We start from the raw sequence: 19,537 nt of genomic DNA, 5'->3' as shown, positions 1-19,537 counted from the left end.
GGCCTGGCCTTGCCTTTGGGCAACAGCCTCCAGCAACAGCAGGGATAGGAAGGCTGAAACCCTCTGCTGGGAGGCCGGGCTGAGAGGGTTGGGCTTGGTCAGCCTGGAGAAGAGAAGGCTCCAGGGAGACCTTATTAGAATCACAGAATCCTTTTGATTGGAAAGGACCTTTAAGATCATCCAGTCCTACCATTCTCTAACTCTACCAAGGCTGCTGCTAAACCATGCCCCTCAGCACCACATCTCAGCAGCTTTTAAACACAGGCAGTGATAGGGATTCAATCACCCCCCCTGGGGAGCCTTTTCCAGGCTTTCAGAACCCTTTCAGTGAAGTTTCTTCTAATGTCCAGCCTAAGCCTCCCCTAGGGCAACTGGAGGCTGTTTCCTCTTGTCCCATCACTTGTTACTAGGAAGACTCCAAGCCCCACTGACTCCAACCTCCTTCCAGACAGCTGTGGTGTCGACATCACAGAATGGTTTGGGTTGGAAGGAACCTTTAAAGGTCCTCTAGGCCAACCCTGCTGTAGTGACCAAGGACATCTTCAACCAGCACAAGTTTCTCAGAGCCCCAAACATCTTCCCTGCCGGCCTGAATGACACCTTGAAGGTGCTTTGCTGCCTTTCACTGCCATCCACCACGCTCCTAAAGGTCATTTGATTTCTGCTTATCAGCAATACCCTTCCTAAATCCACCCAGGAACGCATCTGCAGCTTAGATCAGCTTTGGATCCCCTCTCCCCCATCACAGTCTGCAGCTCCAGGAGTGTGTTTGAAGGTTCAGAGCTAGGCTGCTTCTCCCTGGTGGCATTTGTGCTTCAACTGACTTTCCTCCCAGTGAAAACACATTGCCCTTGAATCGTTGGTGCTCCCCTCCAGAAGATCTCATTTGCATTTGCTGAGCTTATGGAGTGAAGGGCACCAGGAAAACAAATGTTAAGCCCTGAAAGATGTTTGGAGCTGTCAAAGGAAATAGAAGTGTATCTAAATAAAGGAAAAGCTTCAAAAATAGGATCTAAAAGGGAAGCAAACACTTAAAGGGGAGGAAGAGCTTCTAAGCAACTTTTAACTACACTGCTCTGGTTCAACACCACCCCTGGGTACCTCCTCTGAGGCTCAGCAAATAGCTTCCCGAATTTTACAACTTATAAAGCCCAAGAGCTTAGTACCACACTGGTAGTGTCTCACCAGTAGCAACCAGCAGGAGCAGGGCAGGGACCATTCCCCTGCACTGGGCACTGGTGAGACCACACCTTGAATCCTGGGACATGGAGAGGCTGGAGCAGGTCCAGAGAAGGGCCATAAAGCTGGGGAAGGGTCTGCAGAACAGGGCTGAGGAGGAGCAGCTGAGGGACCTGGGGTTGTTCAGCCTGGAGAAAAGGAGGCTGAGGGGAGACCTTCTGGCTCTCTGCAACTCCCTGAAAGGATGCTGGAGCCAGGTGGGGGTTGGAACCAGGAACAAGGTTTCCAAGCCAAGGAACAAGGGACAGGATGAGAGGAAATGGCCTCAAGTTGCCCCAGGGGAGGTTCAGGTTGGACATGAGGAACAATTTCTTTCCCTTGAGTCTTGTCAAGACCTGTCCCGGCTGCCCAGGGCAGTGGTGGAGTCCCCATCCCTGGAGGGGTTTCAAAGCTGTGGAGATGTGGTGCTGAGGGCCATGCTTGATGGTCCCTGGCAATGCTGGTTCATGGCTGGACTCAGTAATCTTAACCAACCTTCCAACCTAAGTCTCTCTCAGCCTAAACCATTCCATGATTCTATATGCAGTCTCTTTGCCTGAAGCTGCAGGCCCCTCATAGCTACCTAGTGCCCACCCTCCACAAACCCAGTCAGCAAGCCCAGCAGCTCAGGAGGAGAGCCACCATCCCTCCAGCTCAGGACCTCTCTGCTGAAAAATCAAAGCTATCCCCGACAGGCAATTTAAACCACCCAAAGCACCAAGAGTCCCCCAACAGACAGAGCTCAGACACCATCCCCATCTCCTGTCACCACCACAACTCATCCCTCTGGCTCTGTCTCACCCTTTGGAGCTCCTGCTCATTCAGCAGCAGCCTGTTATCAGCTGGGGATGCAAAGAGGCTTGGGGGCAGTTATTATCTCCACAGAGCCCAGTGAAAAGCTCCAAGCAAATCCAGATGGCCCTGCTGGGACTGTCAGGCAGGAGATGAAAGGAGTCAAGGTTTTAGCAGCTTCTAGTTTGGGTTGAAAAGGAGCAATTAATCTTTTTCTCTTTTTTTTTTTTTTCTTAATGGGTAAAGGATGAAAAGAGAAAAATTATGTAAAAACCTTCTGCCCATTGCCATGGAGATGCAAAAAAGTCAGCCAGGATTAATGAGCACCAGGGCAAAAAAGGATAAATTAGATCTCCTGAACTTTCCCCTGGCTTCTCCTCAGGAAGTTAACCCTCCTTTGACACAAGACGTGACCAGCAGGGTACACCACAGAGGTTTCACACTGACCAAGGAGAACATCCAGCATGGCCTTTGCAAAGATGATGCCTCCAAGTGCCAGCCTCTCCTGGGCTGCTCCACTGGTGGTCTGACAAGGTGGCAAAGTGCCTGCTGGGGATCAGAGAATGGCTTGAGTTGGAAGGGACTTTAAAGATCATCTAGTCCCAAGCCCACCTAGTGATGGCAAAAGCAGCATGGAAAAGAAAAGAATCATGGAATGGTTTGGGCTGAAGGGACCTTTAAAGCTCACCCAGTCCCAGCCCCTGCAGCCAGCAGGGACATCTGCAACCAGAGCAGGTTGCTGAGCCCCAAACAACCTGACCTGCAATGGTGCCCAGCTCTCTGGGCAACCTGGGCCAGACTGCCCAGAGAGGTGATGGAGTCTCCACCTCTGGAGGCATTCCAAACCCACCTGGATGTGTTCCTGTGCAACCTTCTCTAGGTGACCCTGCCGTGGCACGGGGGTTGGACTCGATGACCTCCAGAGGTCCCTCCCAAACCCTACCACTCTGTGGCCCTGTGAAGGTGCTGCAGCCCTGTCACAGCACCAGCAGCCACCAGCTATCTCCTCTCATCTCAGGAGCAGCCACACAAGGTTATTTCAGCAGCTGGATCAAAGGAGTAGACCCAGGTTCCGAGCAGCATCCAAGACAACAGCTCCTCTGCTGCAGCTAAAAATAAATCCCTGTGGGAAAAGCACTTAGGTCCTTGCAAGAAAGATAAGGTCCCCACTTCTTCATTTCACTGCTTCTCTGGTGCTATCCAGAGGAAAAACCTTCCACATCCCTTACTAAATATACATTCAGACATTTTTAACTCCAGTTCAACTCCTCCCCGTGCCAAAAGCATCACACAAGCTACTCCAGATGACCAAAACCAACTCAAGGGTCCATGGCTGCTCCTCTCCAACCCTTTTGTACCAGCAGGGTTTTCCCAAGAATGGGATCCCCAAGTAAGTTTAGTTTTGGAAGGGACCTCAGTATTTTTGTCCCATCTCTGGAAGGGTTCAAGCTCAGGTTAGATGGAGCTTTGAGCAGCCTGACCTAGTAGAAGGTGGCTCATGGCAGGGAGGTTAGAACTAGATGATATTTAAGGTCTCTTCCAACCCAAGAACTCCTCATAGAATCATTTGGATTAGAAAAGACCTTTAAGATCATCAGGTCCAACCACTGACCCAGCACTGCCAGGGCACCACTAAACCATGGCCCTCAGCACCACAGCTCCATGGCTTTGAAACCCCTCCAGGGATGGAAACTTCACCACTGCCCTGAGCAGCCTGGGACAGGCCTTGACAAGCCCTCAAGAGCAAGAAATTGCTCCTCATGTCCAACCTAAACCTCCCCTTGAGCAACTTGAGGCCATTTCCTCTTCTCCTGTCACTTGTTCCTTGGGAACCCCCACCTGGCTCCAGCCTCCTTTCAGGGAGCTGCAGAGAGCCAGAAGGTCTCCCCTCAGCCTCCAGGCTCAACAACCCCACATCCCTCAGCTGCTCCTCCCCAGCCCTGTTCTGTAGACCCTTCCCCAGCTTCATTGCCCATCTCTGGACCTGCTCCAGCCCCTCAATGTCCTTCTTGGAGTGAGAGGCCCAAAACTGACCCCAGGATTCAAGGAGTGGCCTCACCAGTGCCCAGTCCAGGGGCACAATCCCTGTCCTGCTCCTGCTGGCCACACCACTGCTGATCCAGGCCAGGCTGCTGGTGGCCTTCTTGGCCACCTGGACACACCCTGGCTCATCTCCAGTTGCTGTCAACCAACCCCTCAGGTCCCTTTCTGCCAGGCAGTTTCCAGCCACTAAATCTTTCATGACATTTTAAGCTCCCTTCCAAGCCAAACCATTCTGTGATTCGGTCATTTTTAAGCCACAAGCTGTGATTTATGAGGTGCTCCTAGACACATCAGCTGAAGAACCAACCTTAGGCTGTGATTTTAACAGGGGTCAAAGTTAAATAAGCTTTGGGGCACATCATGCCTGAGCAAAGAGTCCATCAGCTCCAAACAAGGCAGATGTGAAGGCATCAGAGAAGCTGTTTCAAGGGCAAGCTGCAGCCAAGCATTCCATGAACACAAGCAGCTACAGTTAATTATCAACTGGCTCAGCAGAAAGCCGTGCTCATGGAAATTCAGTTTCTTGTGCGGTAAGGAGCAGAGCTGAAACAAAACCTCAGCTTTTCAGATAGGTGGGGACAGTGTCTTCCCTTAGAATGACCACTGAAGATCAACAGAGCAACCTCACAGCTTCCTACCTAGGTCAGAGGCTCATTTTCTGCTCCAAACATCCCCTAGGGCTGAACCTCCATGAAGAAGCTCCCCAAAAGCTTCACCACAATGATTTTCTGGTGGTGGTGGTGGTGCTGAGAGCAAGAGCTCTCAGCTTGCCATGGGGAGCACCACACTGCCACATTCCTTTTTCAGGCCATAAAATCACAAATTGTTATGAAGACCCAGCCTGGGAGGTCTCCATCCCATAATTACCTGATGCTTTGCATATCTCACTGCTGGGCACACTGCTCCAGCTTGCACCAGCAGGCACTTGCAGCACCTTGCTGTGTGCAAACACAGTGACCTCCAGACTAGTGCTAAACAGGGTCAGGAGAATTTCTTCTTCTCCCCACTTTGATGCAAAATGTACAGCAAGGTGATAGGAAAAGTTAAACTAAAGACACTGGAAATGGAGAGCTGGATGGAGAGAACTTCATGAAGTTCAACAAGGGCAAGTGTAGGGTTCCTGGGAAGGAAAAATCCCCAGCACCAGCACAGGTGAGGGGTGACCTGCTGGAAAGCAGCTCCAAGGAGAAGGACCTGGCAGTGCTGGGGGATGAAAGTTCACCACAAGCCAGCACTGTGCCCCCATGGCCAAGAGGGCCAATGGGCTCCTGGGGGCATGAAGAAGAGTGTGGCCAGTAGGCTGAGAGAGGCTCTCCTCCCCCTCTACTCTGTCCTGATGAGGCCACAGCTGGAGTATTGTGTCCAGTTCTGGGCTCCCCCAAACCAGAGAGACAGGGAACTGCTGGAGAGAGTCCAGTGGAGGCTGGGAAGCTGCTGAGGGGCCTGGAGCAGCTCTGTGAGGAGCAAAGGCTGAGAGCCCTGGGGCTGAGAGCCTGGAGGAGAGCAGCCCCAGAGGGGAGCTGAGCAATGCTCAGCAAGAGCTAAAGGGAGCATGGGGGGCAAGAGGCTGGGGCCAGACTCTGCTCAGTGGTGCCCAGGGACAGCACAAGGGGCAGAGGGCACAAACTGGAACCCAGGAGGTTCCTTCTGAACAGGAGGAGAAAGTTCTTTGGGGTGAGGGTGCTGGAGGCCTGTTCCAGGCTGCCCAGAGAGGTTGTGGAGTCTCCTTGTGTGGAGAGATTCCAAAACAACTGGACTCCAAAGGTCCCTTCCAACCCCCACCATGCTGGGATTCTGTGACTGTACCAAGCTAAAGCTTTAACTGAGCAAAAGTTTTCCTTCAGCTAAAGAAAGGAGACCAAAAAAAAAAAAAAAAGGCTTCCTGAGTAAGACAAACAGAACATTTTAATCTGATTTTCATTCATTAGGCACGAAAAAGAACACGATTGAGGAGATATGCTGAGCTTTACCACACCACACTGCCAAGGAGAAAGCCTCAGTACCAGCATCAGCACCACAAGCCATCACAGTCTCACAGTATATCAGAGGTTGGAAGGGACCTCCAGAGATCATCAGGTCCAACCCCCTGCCAGAGCAGCAGCACTTAGGGTAGTCTGCACAGGAATGCATCCAGGTGGGGTTGGAAAGTCTCCAGAGAAGGAGACTCCACAACCCCCTGGGCAGCCTGTTCCAGGGCTCTGTCACCTTCACTGGAAAGAAGTTTCTCCTCATGTTGAGGTGAAATCTTCTCTGTTCTAGTTTGAACCCCTTGTTCCTTGTCTTATCACTGTGAACCACCCAAAAGAGCCTGGCCCCCTCCTCCTGACACCCACCCCTCAGATATTGATAGCCATTGATCAGATCCCCTCTCAGTCTTCTCTTCTCCAGAGTAAACAGCCCCAGGGCTCTCAGTCTCTCTTCACAGGGGAGATGCTCAAGTCCCCTAAGCATCCAAAAAGAGCAAAGAGAGCAGCTCCACAGCCACCCAGAGAACCCCATCCTTCAGCCCTTAACCCCTTCCTTCAGGAGAGGTCCACAGCTCAAGGATTTGAGGAAAACAGCTCTTCCTGCTTTCCCCCTCCCACTGCAGGATCTCAGGAACTGGAACCATTTGCTGCTTTAAAAGAAAAAGAAAGCCAAGCACCAAACAAAACCTCCCAGCTGAAAAGAGCGGCATCACCGCCTGACCTTCCGCCAGGCTCCCTGCCACGGCTTGGTGGGGCTTTCCTGTTGGTGGGACGTGGCAGCAGGAATATCAGCTAAGCCTGGCTTATGTAAGGGCCCAGCTCCAGCAAGGCTTCCTTCAGACATCATCCTCTGGCAGAAAATGTGCACGGCCCTGTTAAGGGACTCCAGCACTTCCCTCACTGCTTCCCCTCCTCCGGTGCAGCAGAAAATTGGCTTTTGAGGCTGCTCCTCACCACCTTCTCTCTTGATTCTTCAGTGGCCTCTAGATTAGGGGATCCTGGAGGGCTTTAGGGATTTATTTTCCTTGGTATGAGACTTTTTTCTTTTCTTTTTTCTTTTTTTATTTAAGGTATGAAACAAGGATGATCCTTCAGTTTGCAGGACTCACAGAAACACTCCTACAGAGCAAAACCAACCCCCAGCTGCAGTGCTGGGGCAGCTCTGGAGTCCTCAGCACAGACAGGGACCTGTTGGAGCAGGGCCAGAGGAGGCCACAGCAATGCTGGCAGGGCTGGAAGCCCTCTGCTGTGAGGTCAGGCTGAGAGTTGGGCTTGGTCAGCCTGGAGAAGAGAAGGCTCCAGGGAGACCTTCTGGTGGCCTTCAGAGCTTCAAGGGCTGATCAGAAAGCTGGGGCCAGACTTTTGAGCAGGGCCTGCTGTGACAGGACAAGGGCTGATGGTTTGAACTGACAGAGGGAGATTCAGACTGGAGAGAAGGAAGAAATTGTTTATGCTGAGGGTAGTGAGACCCTGACGCAGGTTGCGCAGAGAGCTGGGAGCTGCTCCATCCCTGCTACCATTGCAGCTCAGGTTGTTTGAGCCTGTGAGCAACCTGCTCTGGTTGCAGCTGTCCCTGCTGGCTACAAGGGGATGGAGTAGATGAGCTCTAATGGTCCCTTCCAGCAGAAACCATTCCTGAGTCTATCATCCCTTGTGCTGCACCCTCCACAACCACCCCATCTCCTCCCATCTACACTCTCCAGGCAGCACAGAAAGCAAAAGAGTTTCTCTTTTGGAAGGCATTTTTCTTTCCAGCAGCTTTTCTTCTCACTAAGGCTGTGCACAGGGCTGCATCCCACCTTCAGGGTCTCCCCTTTCAGAAAGCTCAGCTCCCTGCTAACAAGCACCTCAAGGCAAGAGACTCAACAGAAGAGACTTGGCCTGCCCAAAGTGACAGTTCTTGTTAGCAGCCCCAAGATGAGGGCCCTCAGCAGAGGGACAGGACATTTCCCACGTTACTGGACTGTTCTAGCCTGGATGAACAACTTCAGGGTGAGGTGGCAGGAGGGGAGCAGAGCTAGCACCACCTCACTCCAAAATTGGAGCATTAAGTCCTGCCAGGATGTGCTGAGACAGGCTGGAGCATGGCTGCCTTCCTCACTAGGAGCTGTCAAAATATTAGCTGCAAGTTTTCTCAGCTTTCTTCCATCCTCCTTTCACCCCTGATAAAAAAAGTCTCTAATTTAATATGTCGAGCTGAGCACTTGTGGAGGGGCAAGGACAGACAGGCAAAGTAACTGGAGTTTTTTTGAGGTGAGATTTCAACACACGACAAAGCTGCAGAACCATCCCAGACCCTCCAACCTTCTCAACATCCTCAGCCCCACCTCAGGCATTCTGTGACCCCCTCATCGTCATCATCATCCCCGTCTCAGACCCTCTGTGATCCCCACACATCCTCAGCCCCACCTCAGACCCTCTATGACCCCCTCAACATCCTCAGCCCCACCTCAGACCCTCTGTGACCCCCTCAACATCTTCAGCCCCACCTCAGACCCTCTGTGACCCCCTCAACATCTTCAGCCCCACCTCAGACCCTCTGTGATCCTCTGAACATCCTCAGCCCCACCTCAGACCCTCTGTGACCCCCTCAACATCCTCAGCCCCACCTCAGACCCTCTGTGATCCTCTGAACATCCTCAGCCCCACCTCAGACCCTCTGTGACCCCCTCAACATCCTCAGCCCCACCTCAGACCCTCTGTGATCCTCTGAACATCCTCAGCCCCACCTCAGACCCTCTGTGACCCCCTCAACATCCTCAGGCCCACCTCAGCCTCTCTGTGATCCTCTGAACATCCTCAGCCCCACCTCAGACCCTCTGTGATCCTCTGAACATCCTCAGCCCCACCTCAGATCCTCTCCCCCAACTCCAGGCCCAGTCCAGCCATTCAACCTTCTCTACCTCGCACTCCACAACCCCCCAGGACATCACGGCCGCACCGACCTGAAGCGTGCGCTGCCGCAGCGCCCTCAACCTCTCCCGCCGCTTCCTCGCCTCCTCTTCCAGCCTCCCCAAAGCTGGGCCCTCCGCCGCCTCCGCTACCGCCACACCACCACCGGGCGCCGCCATCTTTCCCCCTCCTTTCCGTACAATCCCAAAGTGCATTCGCGGCTCGGCGAACCCCATCGACTACCGATCTAATCGATAGACAAAAATCGATCAGCGCGGCGGTGCAACCGATTGAAAATCGGACCGGAGTGCGGGGGGAGGGGGGAGCCGTAAAAAAAAAGATCGCAGAGGGGGTGGGGGGGGACATAAAACAAAATTTAAAATTATTAAATAGCGTAAAAAGGGGGAAATAACCCCAAATCCTATTTCTATGCGCGGTCAGGCTCGTTGCAGTGCACGCAAGGTTCAGTTGGTTTAATTGAGGGGGGAAATTGGGGGGCGGGGGGGGGACATTGGGCATTTTCCTCCCCCATCCCTCTTTTTACCTTTCTCTCCCTGTGGGCTGGGGGAGGGAAGGTAAAAAGAAGGATGGGAAAGGCATGCCCCAGCAGCAGGTAGAAGAAGGATCGGGGGGGCGGTGTCAGTCCCCCCCCCCTTCCCCGTACCTGGGGGAGGGTTCGGTGCTGGGGGGCGGTGGTTTAGCGGGGAAGGGGGGGGGGGGGGGCGGAGCTGCCCGCCGTACCGTGCCGTACCGAGCCGTGCCGAGCCGTGCCGGCCCGGCATGGCTTCCCGGGAGCGGCTTTACGAGCTTTGGATGCTTTACTTCGCTAAGGTGAGGGCGGCAGCGGAGACGGACACCCCACCCCCCCACCCCCCACATTTAATTTACCCCTGGGGTAGGGGTGGACGGACACGGGACCCCTTTTAACCCCGACACCCCTCCCTACTGGCACCTCCTGCTTTGGAAGGGGGGGGGGGGAAGCTAAGCCTGCACCTCCGTCACCACCACCTCGCTTGCACCTCCTGCAATTTTTGCCCCCCCCCACCCCGCTCCCCATTTTACAACCGCATCCTGAGGTCTACGCTCCTTTCCCTCTTATATCCTGGGGGGTCCCCTGTGCACCCCCACCCCCCACTAAAATGGGAGTCACGGTGACTCCCCCCTTGGGGTCACCGCATCCCCCTGGACCCCATTACCAGGGGGGTCCGCACCCCTCTGCGCACCCAACCGGGAGGGTTTGGGGAAGGTGTGGGTCTTGCCCTCCCCGTGTCCCTGTCGTCGCTTTCCTCCCCCACCCCGCTCCATGTCCCTGTGTCCCCCGCAACCGTCTTCCTGTGCCCACCCTAGTCCCATGTCGCCACCCCCTCCCAATTCCGTGTCCCTGTCGTGTCCCTCCGTGTCCCTATCGTCCTGTGTGCCCCCTCCGCATGTCCCTTTTCCTCCTTCCAGTTCCCTGTGTGCCCCCCACCCCCGCCCCGGCGTTCCTTTGCCACCCTCCCTGTGTGTGTGTGTGTCCCTGCCTATGTCCCTGTGTCCCCTCCCCAGGTCCCTGCGTCCCCCTCAGGCAACATTTGCCGCCGCGGTGACACTGAGGACAGGGTGGAGAGGGACACAAAGGGAATGTCCTGCTTCTGGAAGGGGGAGTCCTGCTCAAGGGGAGACACCCCACCCAGACCCAGCTTGGATTTGTGTCTCCCCCACCTTGTATTTTGGGGTCGTCAGGGAGTGGGGAGGGTCCCCAGGACCCCTGTGTGTCCCTGTCCTCCCCCAAAGTCATCGCTCCTGCTTCATTGTGTCCTTAATTGTCCCTGTTGCCGTCGGGGGGGGAGCACGGATCCTGGAGGAGAGGGGGAACCCTGCTCTGTGGCTGGGGACACCAGGAGGTGGGGGGACACCAGGAGGTGGGGGAGACACCTCGTGTGGCTGTCACCTAATTTGCCCCATGATGTCCCTCAGAAGCCACCTTCTGCTCCCCAAAATGAAGCCCCACCCACCCATCTCCCCTTTGGTGGTGCTGAGAAAAGAGGGAGAAGCTCTTTTGGGGGCACCTTGGAGGCAGGAGCTGCCACCCTGGAGTGACATCAGGTGCATTGTGCAGGGGACAGCTGCTGGGACACTGTGTGGCTGCGGTGGTACAGGGGACAGGTGCCACACCGTCAGGATGTCCATGGTTGTATGGGCACAGGTGGCACACTGCTGAGGTGGCCATAGTGGTACAGGCACAGGTGCCACACCACCGAGGTGTCCATGGTGGAACAAGGACAGGTGCCACACTGCAGAGGTGCCCGTGGGGGTACAGGGACAGGTGGCACACTGCAGAGGTGTCCATGGTGGTAGAGGAACAGGTGGCACACCACTGAGGAGTTCATGGTGGTACAGAGACAGGTGCCACACTATCCAGGTGTCCATGGTGGTACAGGGACAGGTGGCACACTGCAGAGGTGTCCATGGTGGACAAGGCTGCCAGGACATGTCCCTGGGCCCACATCAACCTTCTGCTGCCCTGCTACCAGGCACTGGGTGATGCCACCAGGCTGAGTGTCACCTCCATCGCAGTGTCCTTATCATTGTCCCCCTCCCCAGAGGGTGACATCAGATGTGTTATCTCTTGTGACCATGCCATAGTGGGGATGGTGCCAGCCATGGTGTATCCCACACCATCTAGGGGGGCTGGCAGTGTGGCAGGAGGTGGCACAGAGCTTGGTTGGGATCCCTCTCAAAGGTGTCCCATGGGGTGATGATGATGCCAGCCATGGTGTATCCCACACCATCTAGGGGGGCTGGCAGTGTGGCAGGAGGTGGCACAGAGCTTGGTTGGGATCCCTCATTGCCACCACACGGCACTCAGTGACAGGAGGTGACAAGCTGGGGACCTTTGCCACCATCAGTGTGTTTTTGGGGAGGGATAGGAGGGATGGAGGAGCAGGCACAAGGTTCCCAGGCGTCACCGCGCCAACTGAGCCCAGAAGCCACCCAACAGGCTCTGCCAGCCTGCAGCCGGCTGGGACGGGCACCGCGGGGGTGGCCACCAGTGGCAGCAGGCCAGCATGGGACACCGGCTCCGGGTGGGTGCCAGGGTGGGGGTTGGGAGTCGGGAGGGTGAGTATCGGGTGGGGTGGGATGCACCCCAACTGTGGGGGGACGGGGAGGGGGCTGTGACAGGATGGGGCTCGGGTTGGACACTCCCGGGGGAGTTTCACCTGGATGAGAAGCTGTGGTGCTGGCATCCCGGCATCTCCACCACCACTCTGAGCTCCATCCCTGGGGCAGGAGGGAGCTGCTGGGTGGGCACGCAGGGGTGGGGGGCAGGCAGCACCCCCGAGGAGGCAGGGGGAGGAGGAAGCGCCGTTGGGGGGCTGGTGACTTGGCATTTCCTGCAGCTCGCTGCTGGCTTGGGGCTGAGGTTTTCTTCGGGTGCTTTGCACAAGAGCCAAGAGGAGGAGAGAAAAGGGAAGGGGAGGGAGGGAAGGAGGGGGGACACCCACAAAATAACAACAACCACCCAGCCCCCCACACCCCCTCCCCGTGCTCTGTCCTGTGCTGGCTGCACCCGTGTGGCTTGGTGCCATGGATGGCCCTGGTCACCCCCCCAGCCAGGTACAGCAGGGGTGAGGGTCCGGGTGAGGGGGATGTGGAGGTCTGGATGGGGAGGTTGGGGCCTTGGGGGGGACACAGGGGTGTGGGTGGAGGGGACATGGAGGTCTGGATGGGGTGGGTGTGGGGTTGGGGGTGGACACAAGGGAGCAAGCAGGGTCTGCAGGGAGGATGTGGAGGTTTAGGTGCGGGGGACATGGTGGGACCGAGGAGGACATGGGGGTCTGGGTGGGGCAGGTATGGAGGATCCAGGGGGAACATGGAGGGTGTGGGGAACGTGAGGGATGGGGCAGGGGGAGATGTGGAGGTGTAGATGGGGTGGATATGGGGTTGGGGGGGACACAAGGGGTCTGGGTAGGAGGGATGAGGAGGTGTGGATGGGGTGGATATGGGGTTTGGGGGACATGGGGGGTCTGGAGGAGGACATGGGGTGTCTGGTGGGGCAGGCATGGGAGATCTGGGAGGGACAGTCTGGGTGCAGGGGACATGGTGGGGCTGAGGGGGACATGAAGGGCTGGGTGGGGAGGACATGGGGGCACTGTGGTGGATGTGGGAATCTGGGGGTCATGAAGGGTCTGAGGGGCACATGAGCATCTGGGTTGGGGGGATATGGGAATGTGGAGGGGAGATGGGGGCTCTAGGGGGGGACATGGGGGTGTGAGTGTGGGGGACATGGCAGGGCTGGGGTGCAGGGGACATGGGGATCCTGGGGAGCAGAGTCACCGGATGCTGGTGCTTGTGGTTGAGCAGCAGGGGGGGAAATGGTGACATGGAGAGGTGGTGGCTTGCAGGGGAGGGGTTGTGGGGACACTAGGGGGGCACTGTGGGGTTCTGAGGTCCCTCCCCTTGGCAGACCCCCAGTGGGGACAGTCCCTGCTTGGGCTGGGGACACCCTAGGATGCTGCATTGGGGTGCTGGGAGATGTGGTGACCCTAAGGTGCCACACTAGGGGGTGCAGGGACACGGGTAACCCCATGGTCCTACAGTGGGGTGCAGAGGGACATGGGTGACCCCATGGTCCTACAGTGGGGTGCAGAGGGACATGGGTGACCCCATGGTCCTACAGTGGGGTGCAGAGGGACACGGGTGACCCCATGGTCATACAGTGGGGTGCAGAGGGACATGGGTGACCCCATGGTCCTACAGTGGGGTGCAGAGGGACATGGGTGACCTCATGGTCCTACAGTGGGGTGCAGGGACACGGGTGACCCCATGGTCCTACAGTGGGGTGCAGAGGGACATGGGTGACCCCATGGTCCTACAGTGGGGTGCAGAGGGACATGGGTGACCTCATGGTCCTACAGTGGGTGCAGAGGGACATGAGTGACCCCATGGTCCTACAGTGGGTGCAGAGGGACATGGGTGACCCCATGGTCCTACAGTGGGGTGCAGAGGGACATGGGTGACCTCATGGTCCTACAGTGGGTGCAGAGGGACATGGGTGACCCCATGGTCCTACAGTGGGGTGCAGAGGGACATGGGTGACCTCATGGTCCTACAGTGGGGTGCAGAGGGACATGGGTGACCTTATGGTCCTACAGTGGGGTGCAGAGGGACACGGGTAACCCCATGGTCCTACAGTGGGGTGCAGAGGGACATGGGTGACCCCATGGTCATACAGTGGGGTGCAGAGGGACATGGGTGACCTCATGGTCCTACAGTGGGGTGCAGAGGGACATGGGTGACCCCATGGTCATACAGTGGGGTGCAGAGGGACATGGGTGACCTCATGGTCCTACAGTGGGTGCAGAGGGACATGGGTGGCCCCATGGTGCTTCACTATGCTGATCAGGGACATGGGTGACCCCAAGGGGCTGCGCTGGGTGCAGAGGGACATGGGTCACCCTAGGGTCAGGGGTGAAGGGCCCCAGGATGGCTGCTGGGGCAAATCAGAACCTGGTACAGCTGATTGGCTGCAGGAGCAGGTGCTCTGCCTGCTGATTGGCTGGTGGCAGCCTCTAGGGACAGGTTCCTTAGGTTCTGACTGGTCAGCAGCTCTACAGGTTGTGCTGATTGGGTGATGGTCCCATAGGTTGTGCTGTTCTGGGTGCTGATTGGCCAGTTTTTCTATAGGTTTTGATTGGTCAGTGGCTCCACAAGTTTTACTGCTCCACATGCTGATTGGCCAGCAGCTCCACAGGTTATGCTGCTCTGGGTTCTGATTGGCCAGCAGCTCCACAGGTTGTGCTGCAGTGATTGCCCATTGGCTGGTGTGCTCTCAGGGGGGGTGCTCAGACCCACTGACCACCAGCTTCTGGAGAAGGGTAGGAGGTCTTGACTGCTCTGGCTGCTGATTGGCTGATGCTTCTGGGGTGGTGGTCACTGTGGGACCTGATTGGCCAGCGGTTCCACCCCCGCCCTCACCCTTGCAGAAGGACCTCTCCTACCTGCAGCAGTGGCTGGAAGCCTTTGTGATGAACTTTGAGAAGATCATTGCCCTGCCCTCGCTGGAGCCCCGCAGGTGAGGAGCGCCCTTGGGTGGCACATAGGTGACACCCACAGCTCCCTGGGGGAGTTGCCACCATGGTCCAGCTGCTCCTGGTGGCTTTAAAGCATCTGGTCTGAAGCTGGAGGAGGGTTTGGTGGTGGGAAGGTGGAGTGGTGGGGTTAGGGTTCACAGAATCACAGAATGCTAGGGGCTGGAAGGGACCTTGAGAGATCTGCCAGTCCAAGCCCCCTGCCAGAGCAGGAGCACCTAGAGCAGGGCACACAGGGGCACATCCAGGTGGCTTCTGAATATCTCCAGAGAGGGAGACTCCACAGCACCCCTGGGCAGCCTGCTCCAGTGTTCTGTCACCCTCACAAGGAAATAATTCTTCCTCCTGTTTCCATGGAATTTCCTCTGTCTCAGCTTCCACCCCTGCCCCTTGTGCTGTCCTTGGGCATCACCCAGCAGAGCCTGGCTCCAGCCTCTGGGCACTCCTCCTGCACATTTTTATCAAGATGAATGAGGGCTGAGGGCATCACATCCTGCCCAGCCTCATTGTCCCTTCTGCAGGCCAGAGGAGTCGGTGTCTGAGATCCCAGTGCTGCCACGAGAGGTCCTGCAGGTGCTGAGCCAACGCCTGGGACAGTGTGTGACACAGCTCCCAAGGGAGGAAGGCACTGGGAACAGCCTGGGCCAAGCCCTCCTCCTCCTCAAGTTCTTCATCATCATCTGCAGGTGGGTCAAGCACACCCCCTACCAACAGTTCTTGGAGGTCACAGTTACCCTCTGGCCCCTCTCACCCATGGAGGTTCCTGGTTTAGGTCCTCCCCAGGTGCTGGGGTGGGGGCACTGAGGGCACTACCCAGAGTAGTGGGGGATGGAGATGACTCCAGTTGGTGCCTGGTCCCCAGTGGTGGTGGTCCCCAGCTCTCTTCAGTCTCTATCCATGAGCTGGATGCGGGCATTGAGGCTCCCTCAGTCAGTTTGCAGATGACACCAAGCCTGGTGGCAGTGTTGGTCTGCTGGAGGGTCAGGAGGGATCTACAGAGGGATCTGAGCAGGCTGGAGCCAGGGGTGAGGCCAATGGGAGGAGGTTCAACCTGGCCAAGGGCTGGGTCCTGCCCTTGGGTCACACCAACCCCAGGAAGGCTCCAGGCTGGGGGCAGAGGGGCTGGAAACTGCCTGGTGGGAAAGGACCTGGAGGGGTTGGTGACAGCAGCTGGAGATGAGCCAGGGGGTGCCCAGGTGGGCAAGAAGGGCACCAGCAGCCTGGCCTGGAGCAGCAGTGGTGTGGCCAGCAGCAGCAGGGCAGGGATTGTCCCCCTGGACTGGGCACTGGTGAGGCTACAGCTCAAATCCTGGGGTCAGTTTTGAGTCCCTCACTCCAGGAAGGACACTGAGAGGCTGGAGGAGGTCCAGAGAAGGGCAACAGAGCTGGGGAAGGGTCTGCAGAACAGGGCTGGGGAGGAGCAGCTGAGGGAGCTGAGGTCGTTGAGCCTGGAAAAAAGGAGGCTGAGGGGAGACCTTCTGGCTCTCTGCAGCTCCCTGAAAGGAGGCTGGACTGAGGTGGGGGTTGGGCTCTTCTCTCAAGGAACAAGTGACAGGACCAGAGGGAATGGCCTCAGGTTGTCCCAGGGGAGGTTTAGGTTGGACATGAGAAGAAACTTCTTCCTTGAAAGGGTTCTCCAAGCCTGTCCCAGGCTGCCCAGGGAGGTGATTGAATCCCCATCCCTGGAGGTGTTTCAGAGCTGCAGAGATGTGGTGCTGAGGGCGAAGGTTTAGCTCCAGACTTGGGAGAGTTAGATCATGGTTGGACTCAATGAGCTGGAAGGGGATGATGCAGTGCCCCTCTGCCCTGCCACGACACCCCTCCCCAACATGTTCTTCACCTCCCAGAAACCCAGAGAACATCCAAGCAGACAAAAGCCCTGGCTTCATCCCAGAGGTGCTGAAGTTCCTGCAGGTCTGTGCCAGCAAGGTGAGAGGACAACCCCAGCTGATTTCTCTTTGAGGTGGGAGCTCAACCACAGGAGGATTTTTCTTGGGGTGTGAGGGTCTTAATCCCAACTTTTCCACCAGCTGAGGAGTGTCCATGGGTTGGAAGGAGGTGGGGTGCAGCTGGAGAGTGGGATGCTCCATGCCCTGCACCTCTGCGAGTGCCTCTTTGACCCCTACCAGACCTGGAGGCGGCAGCTGAGTGGGTGAGTGGGGACTCCCCCAGGCCCTGCACCCCAAAATCAGGGTGACTCCCCCAACCCTGGACCACCCCCAGCCCCCAGGGTTCCCCTAACCTCACCCTGGCTCCTTCCAGGGAAGTCATCAGCTCCAAGGAGAAAAGCAAATACAAGTCTGCCCCAGCCCCTCTGCCCCCTGAGTTCAGCACCTTCTTCCAAGGTAAAGGGAGCTGGGATCAGGATAGGATCCATGGCCATGGAGAGGGTCAGGGTGGGTTCTGTGAGGCCATGGAGAGGGTCAGGATAAGATTCACAGGGGTGGAGAGGGTCAGGGTGGGATCCATAGGGGCATGGAGAGGGTCAGGATGGAATTCTTGGGGGTGGAGAGGGTAAGGGTGGGTTCTGTGGGGCCATGGAGAGGGTCAGGATGAGATTCTTGGGGGTGGAGAGGGTCAGGGTGGGATCCATGTTGACAGGTACAGGATCCTCAGGCAGGAATCAAGCCTTGATCAACTTGAGGACCCTGCAAAACTCCCCCCAGAAGGGATTTTTCTCTGGGAAAGTCCCCAAACCCCCATTCTGAGGCAAAAACATTGCCCAGAAATCCCCTAAATCTCCCAAGCCCCTGAAAACCCCCATCCTGAGCCTCAGTTTAGCTCCCAACCCTACCTTTTAGGACTAACAAAACCCCCCAGAGCTCAAATCTTTGAGCATCTTTATCCTTTCCACCATCAACAGGGTCCAGCACCCACGAGGGTTGGATTTTGGGGTGGATTTGGGTAGAAAAGTTTTTGTTGTTGTTTTCTCTACTTGCTCCTTGAAGTAAATCCTTCCCTCCTCATCCTCTCAGAGTCTTTCCAAGCTGGAGGGCAGCTCCCTGGAATGCTCCAGCTCCGTCTTCTCCATCTTTTTGGGGCCATCCTCTCTGGATCTAAGGTAGAGGATGGGGAAGGATTTGGGATCATCATCCACACGATGGAACCCCAAAGTGTGGTTGATTCCAACTGCTCCACTTTCCATGTTCTTTAAAAACCACCCAAAGGATCATAGAATTGTTTGGGGTGGAAAAAACCTCCCAAGATCATCAAGTCCAACTGTCAACCTAAGACCACCTAATTCCAACCCCAAATTCCTAAATTCCAGCCTGAGAAGCTGGAGATGAGCCAGCACCGAGCTCTGCCAGCCCAGCCCCAGCCTGTCCTGGGCTGAGCCCCAGCAGTGTGGGCAGCAGGGACAGGGAGGGGATTCTTCCCCTCTGCTGTGCTCTGCTGAGATCCTCCCTGCAGTGCTGGGGCAGCTCTGGAGTCCTCAGCATGGCAGAGACCTGGAGCTAATTGGAGCTGGGGTCAGAGGAGGCCACAGCAATGCTGGCAGGGCTGGAAGCCCTCTGCTGGGAGCCCAGGCTGAGAGAGTTGGGCTTGGTCAGCCTGGAGAAGAGAAGGCTCCAGGGAGATCTTAGAATCATGGAATGATTTAGGTTGGAAAACACCTTTAAGGTCATCCAATCTATCCAGTCCTGCTGCTAAACCATGGCCCTCAGCACCACATCTCTGCAGCTCTGAAACACCTCCAGGGATGGGGATTCAATCACCTCCCTGGGCAGCCTGGGACAGGCTTGGAGAACCCTTTCAAGGAAGAAGTTTCTTCTCATGTCCAACCTAAACCTCCCCTGGGGCAACTTGAGGCCACTTCTTCTGGTCCTGTCACTTGTTCCTTGGGAGAAGAGACCAACCCCACCTGGCTCCAACCTCCTTTCAGGGAGCTGCAGAGAGCCAGAAGGTCTCCCCTCAGCCTCCTTTTTTCCAGGCTTAACACCCCCAGGTCCCTCAGCTGCTCCTCCCCAGCCCTGTTCTGCAGACCCTTCCCCAGCTTTGTTGCCCTTCTCCGGTCAGCTTGTTTGAGGCTGAGCCCAACCTTCTCTGGTTGGAGATGCTTCTGCTGCCTGCAGGGGAGCTGGACTGGGTGGCTTTCAAAGGTCCCTTCCAAGTCAAACCATTCCATGGTTCCATGAGTGAATGAAATCAAGGAGTTTCTGTCAGGATGGGCAGCTGAAAGCCTCTCTCCTCCCCACAGCCCAACGCCCTGCAGGCCATCACACCAGCAGCAGTGGAGGTTCTCCTGAGCGTGCTGCAGCGGGGAGGCGGCGAGTGCCCAGCAGCGGCCGGGTTGCTGCAGCTGGCACTGCCGGCGGTGGTGGCTGTGGTCCACATCCTGCACAGCAGCAGCCCTGGTGCCTGCCCCGTGCCCTTGCGTGCTCTCCTGGATGGTTACTTTAGGGTCCTCAATTCCAACCTGCCCATTGCTTCCTTAGCACCCAAGGCAGCTGGCAGCCTCATCGCTCTCCGTGTGCTCATGCTGGGTAGGTGGGCAGGGAATGGAGGGGGGAGGGGGGTGGTAGTTTCAGGCTGTGCCTGGAAAATCTTCCCCAG

At 56.6% G+C, this 19,537-nt stretch overlaps 2 protein-coding genes across 2 annotated transcripts in view; one reads left to right on the top strand and one right to left on the bottom strand.

Moving 5' to 3' along the window:
- CCDC12 (coiled-coil domain containing 12) overlaps positions 1 to 9,148 on the bottom strand; it is a 36,077-nt gene extending 26,929 nt beyond the window's left edge. Inside the window, exon 1 of the mRNA XM_054389948.1 lies at positions 8,966 to 9,148. Coding sequence (XP_054245923.1) covers positions 8,966 to 9,148 — 183 coding nt within the window. The remainder of the gene's footprint in view (positions 1 to 8,965) is intronic.
- Positions 9,149 to 9,692: 544 nt separating this feature from the next.
- NBEAL2 (neurobeachin like 2) overlaps positions 9,693 to 19,537 on the top strand; it is a 33,852-nt gene continuing 24,007 nt past the window's right edge. The window contains exons 1-8 of the mRNA XM_054389947.1: positions 9,693 to 9,743; positions 14,879 to 14,967; positions 15,505 to 15,669; positions 16,831 to 16,912; positions 17,014 to 17,135; positions 17,246 to 17,328; positions 17,959 to 18,044; positions 19,182 to 19,467. Coding sequence (XP_054245922.1) covers positions 9,693 to 9,743; positions 14,879 to 14,967; positions 15,505 to 15,669; positions 16,831 to 16,912; positions 17,014 to 17,135; positions 17,246 to 17,328; positions 17,959 to 18,044; positions 19,182 to 19,467 — 964 coding nt within the window. The remainder of the gene's footprint in view (positions 9,744 to 14,878; positions 14,968 to 15,504; positions 15,670 to 16,830; positions 16,913 to 17,013; positions 17,136 to 17,245; positions 17,329 to 17,958; positions 18,045 to 19,181; positions 19,468 to 19,537) is intronic.

The sequence above is a fragment of the Indicator indicator genome, chromosome 20, assembly GCF_027791375.1.
Source record: "Indicator indicator isolate 239-I01 chromosome 20, UM_Iind_1.1, whole genome shotgun sequence".
NCBI lineage: Eukaryota > Metazoa > Chordata > Aves > Piciformes > Indicatoridae > Indicator > Indicator indicator.
Note: the sequence above shows the minus strand (reverse complement) of the source record. Positions and strands in the feature narration are given on the sequence as shown.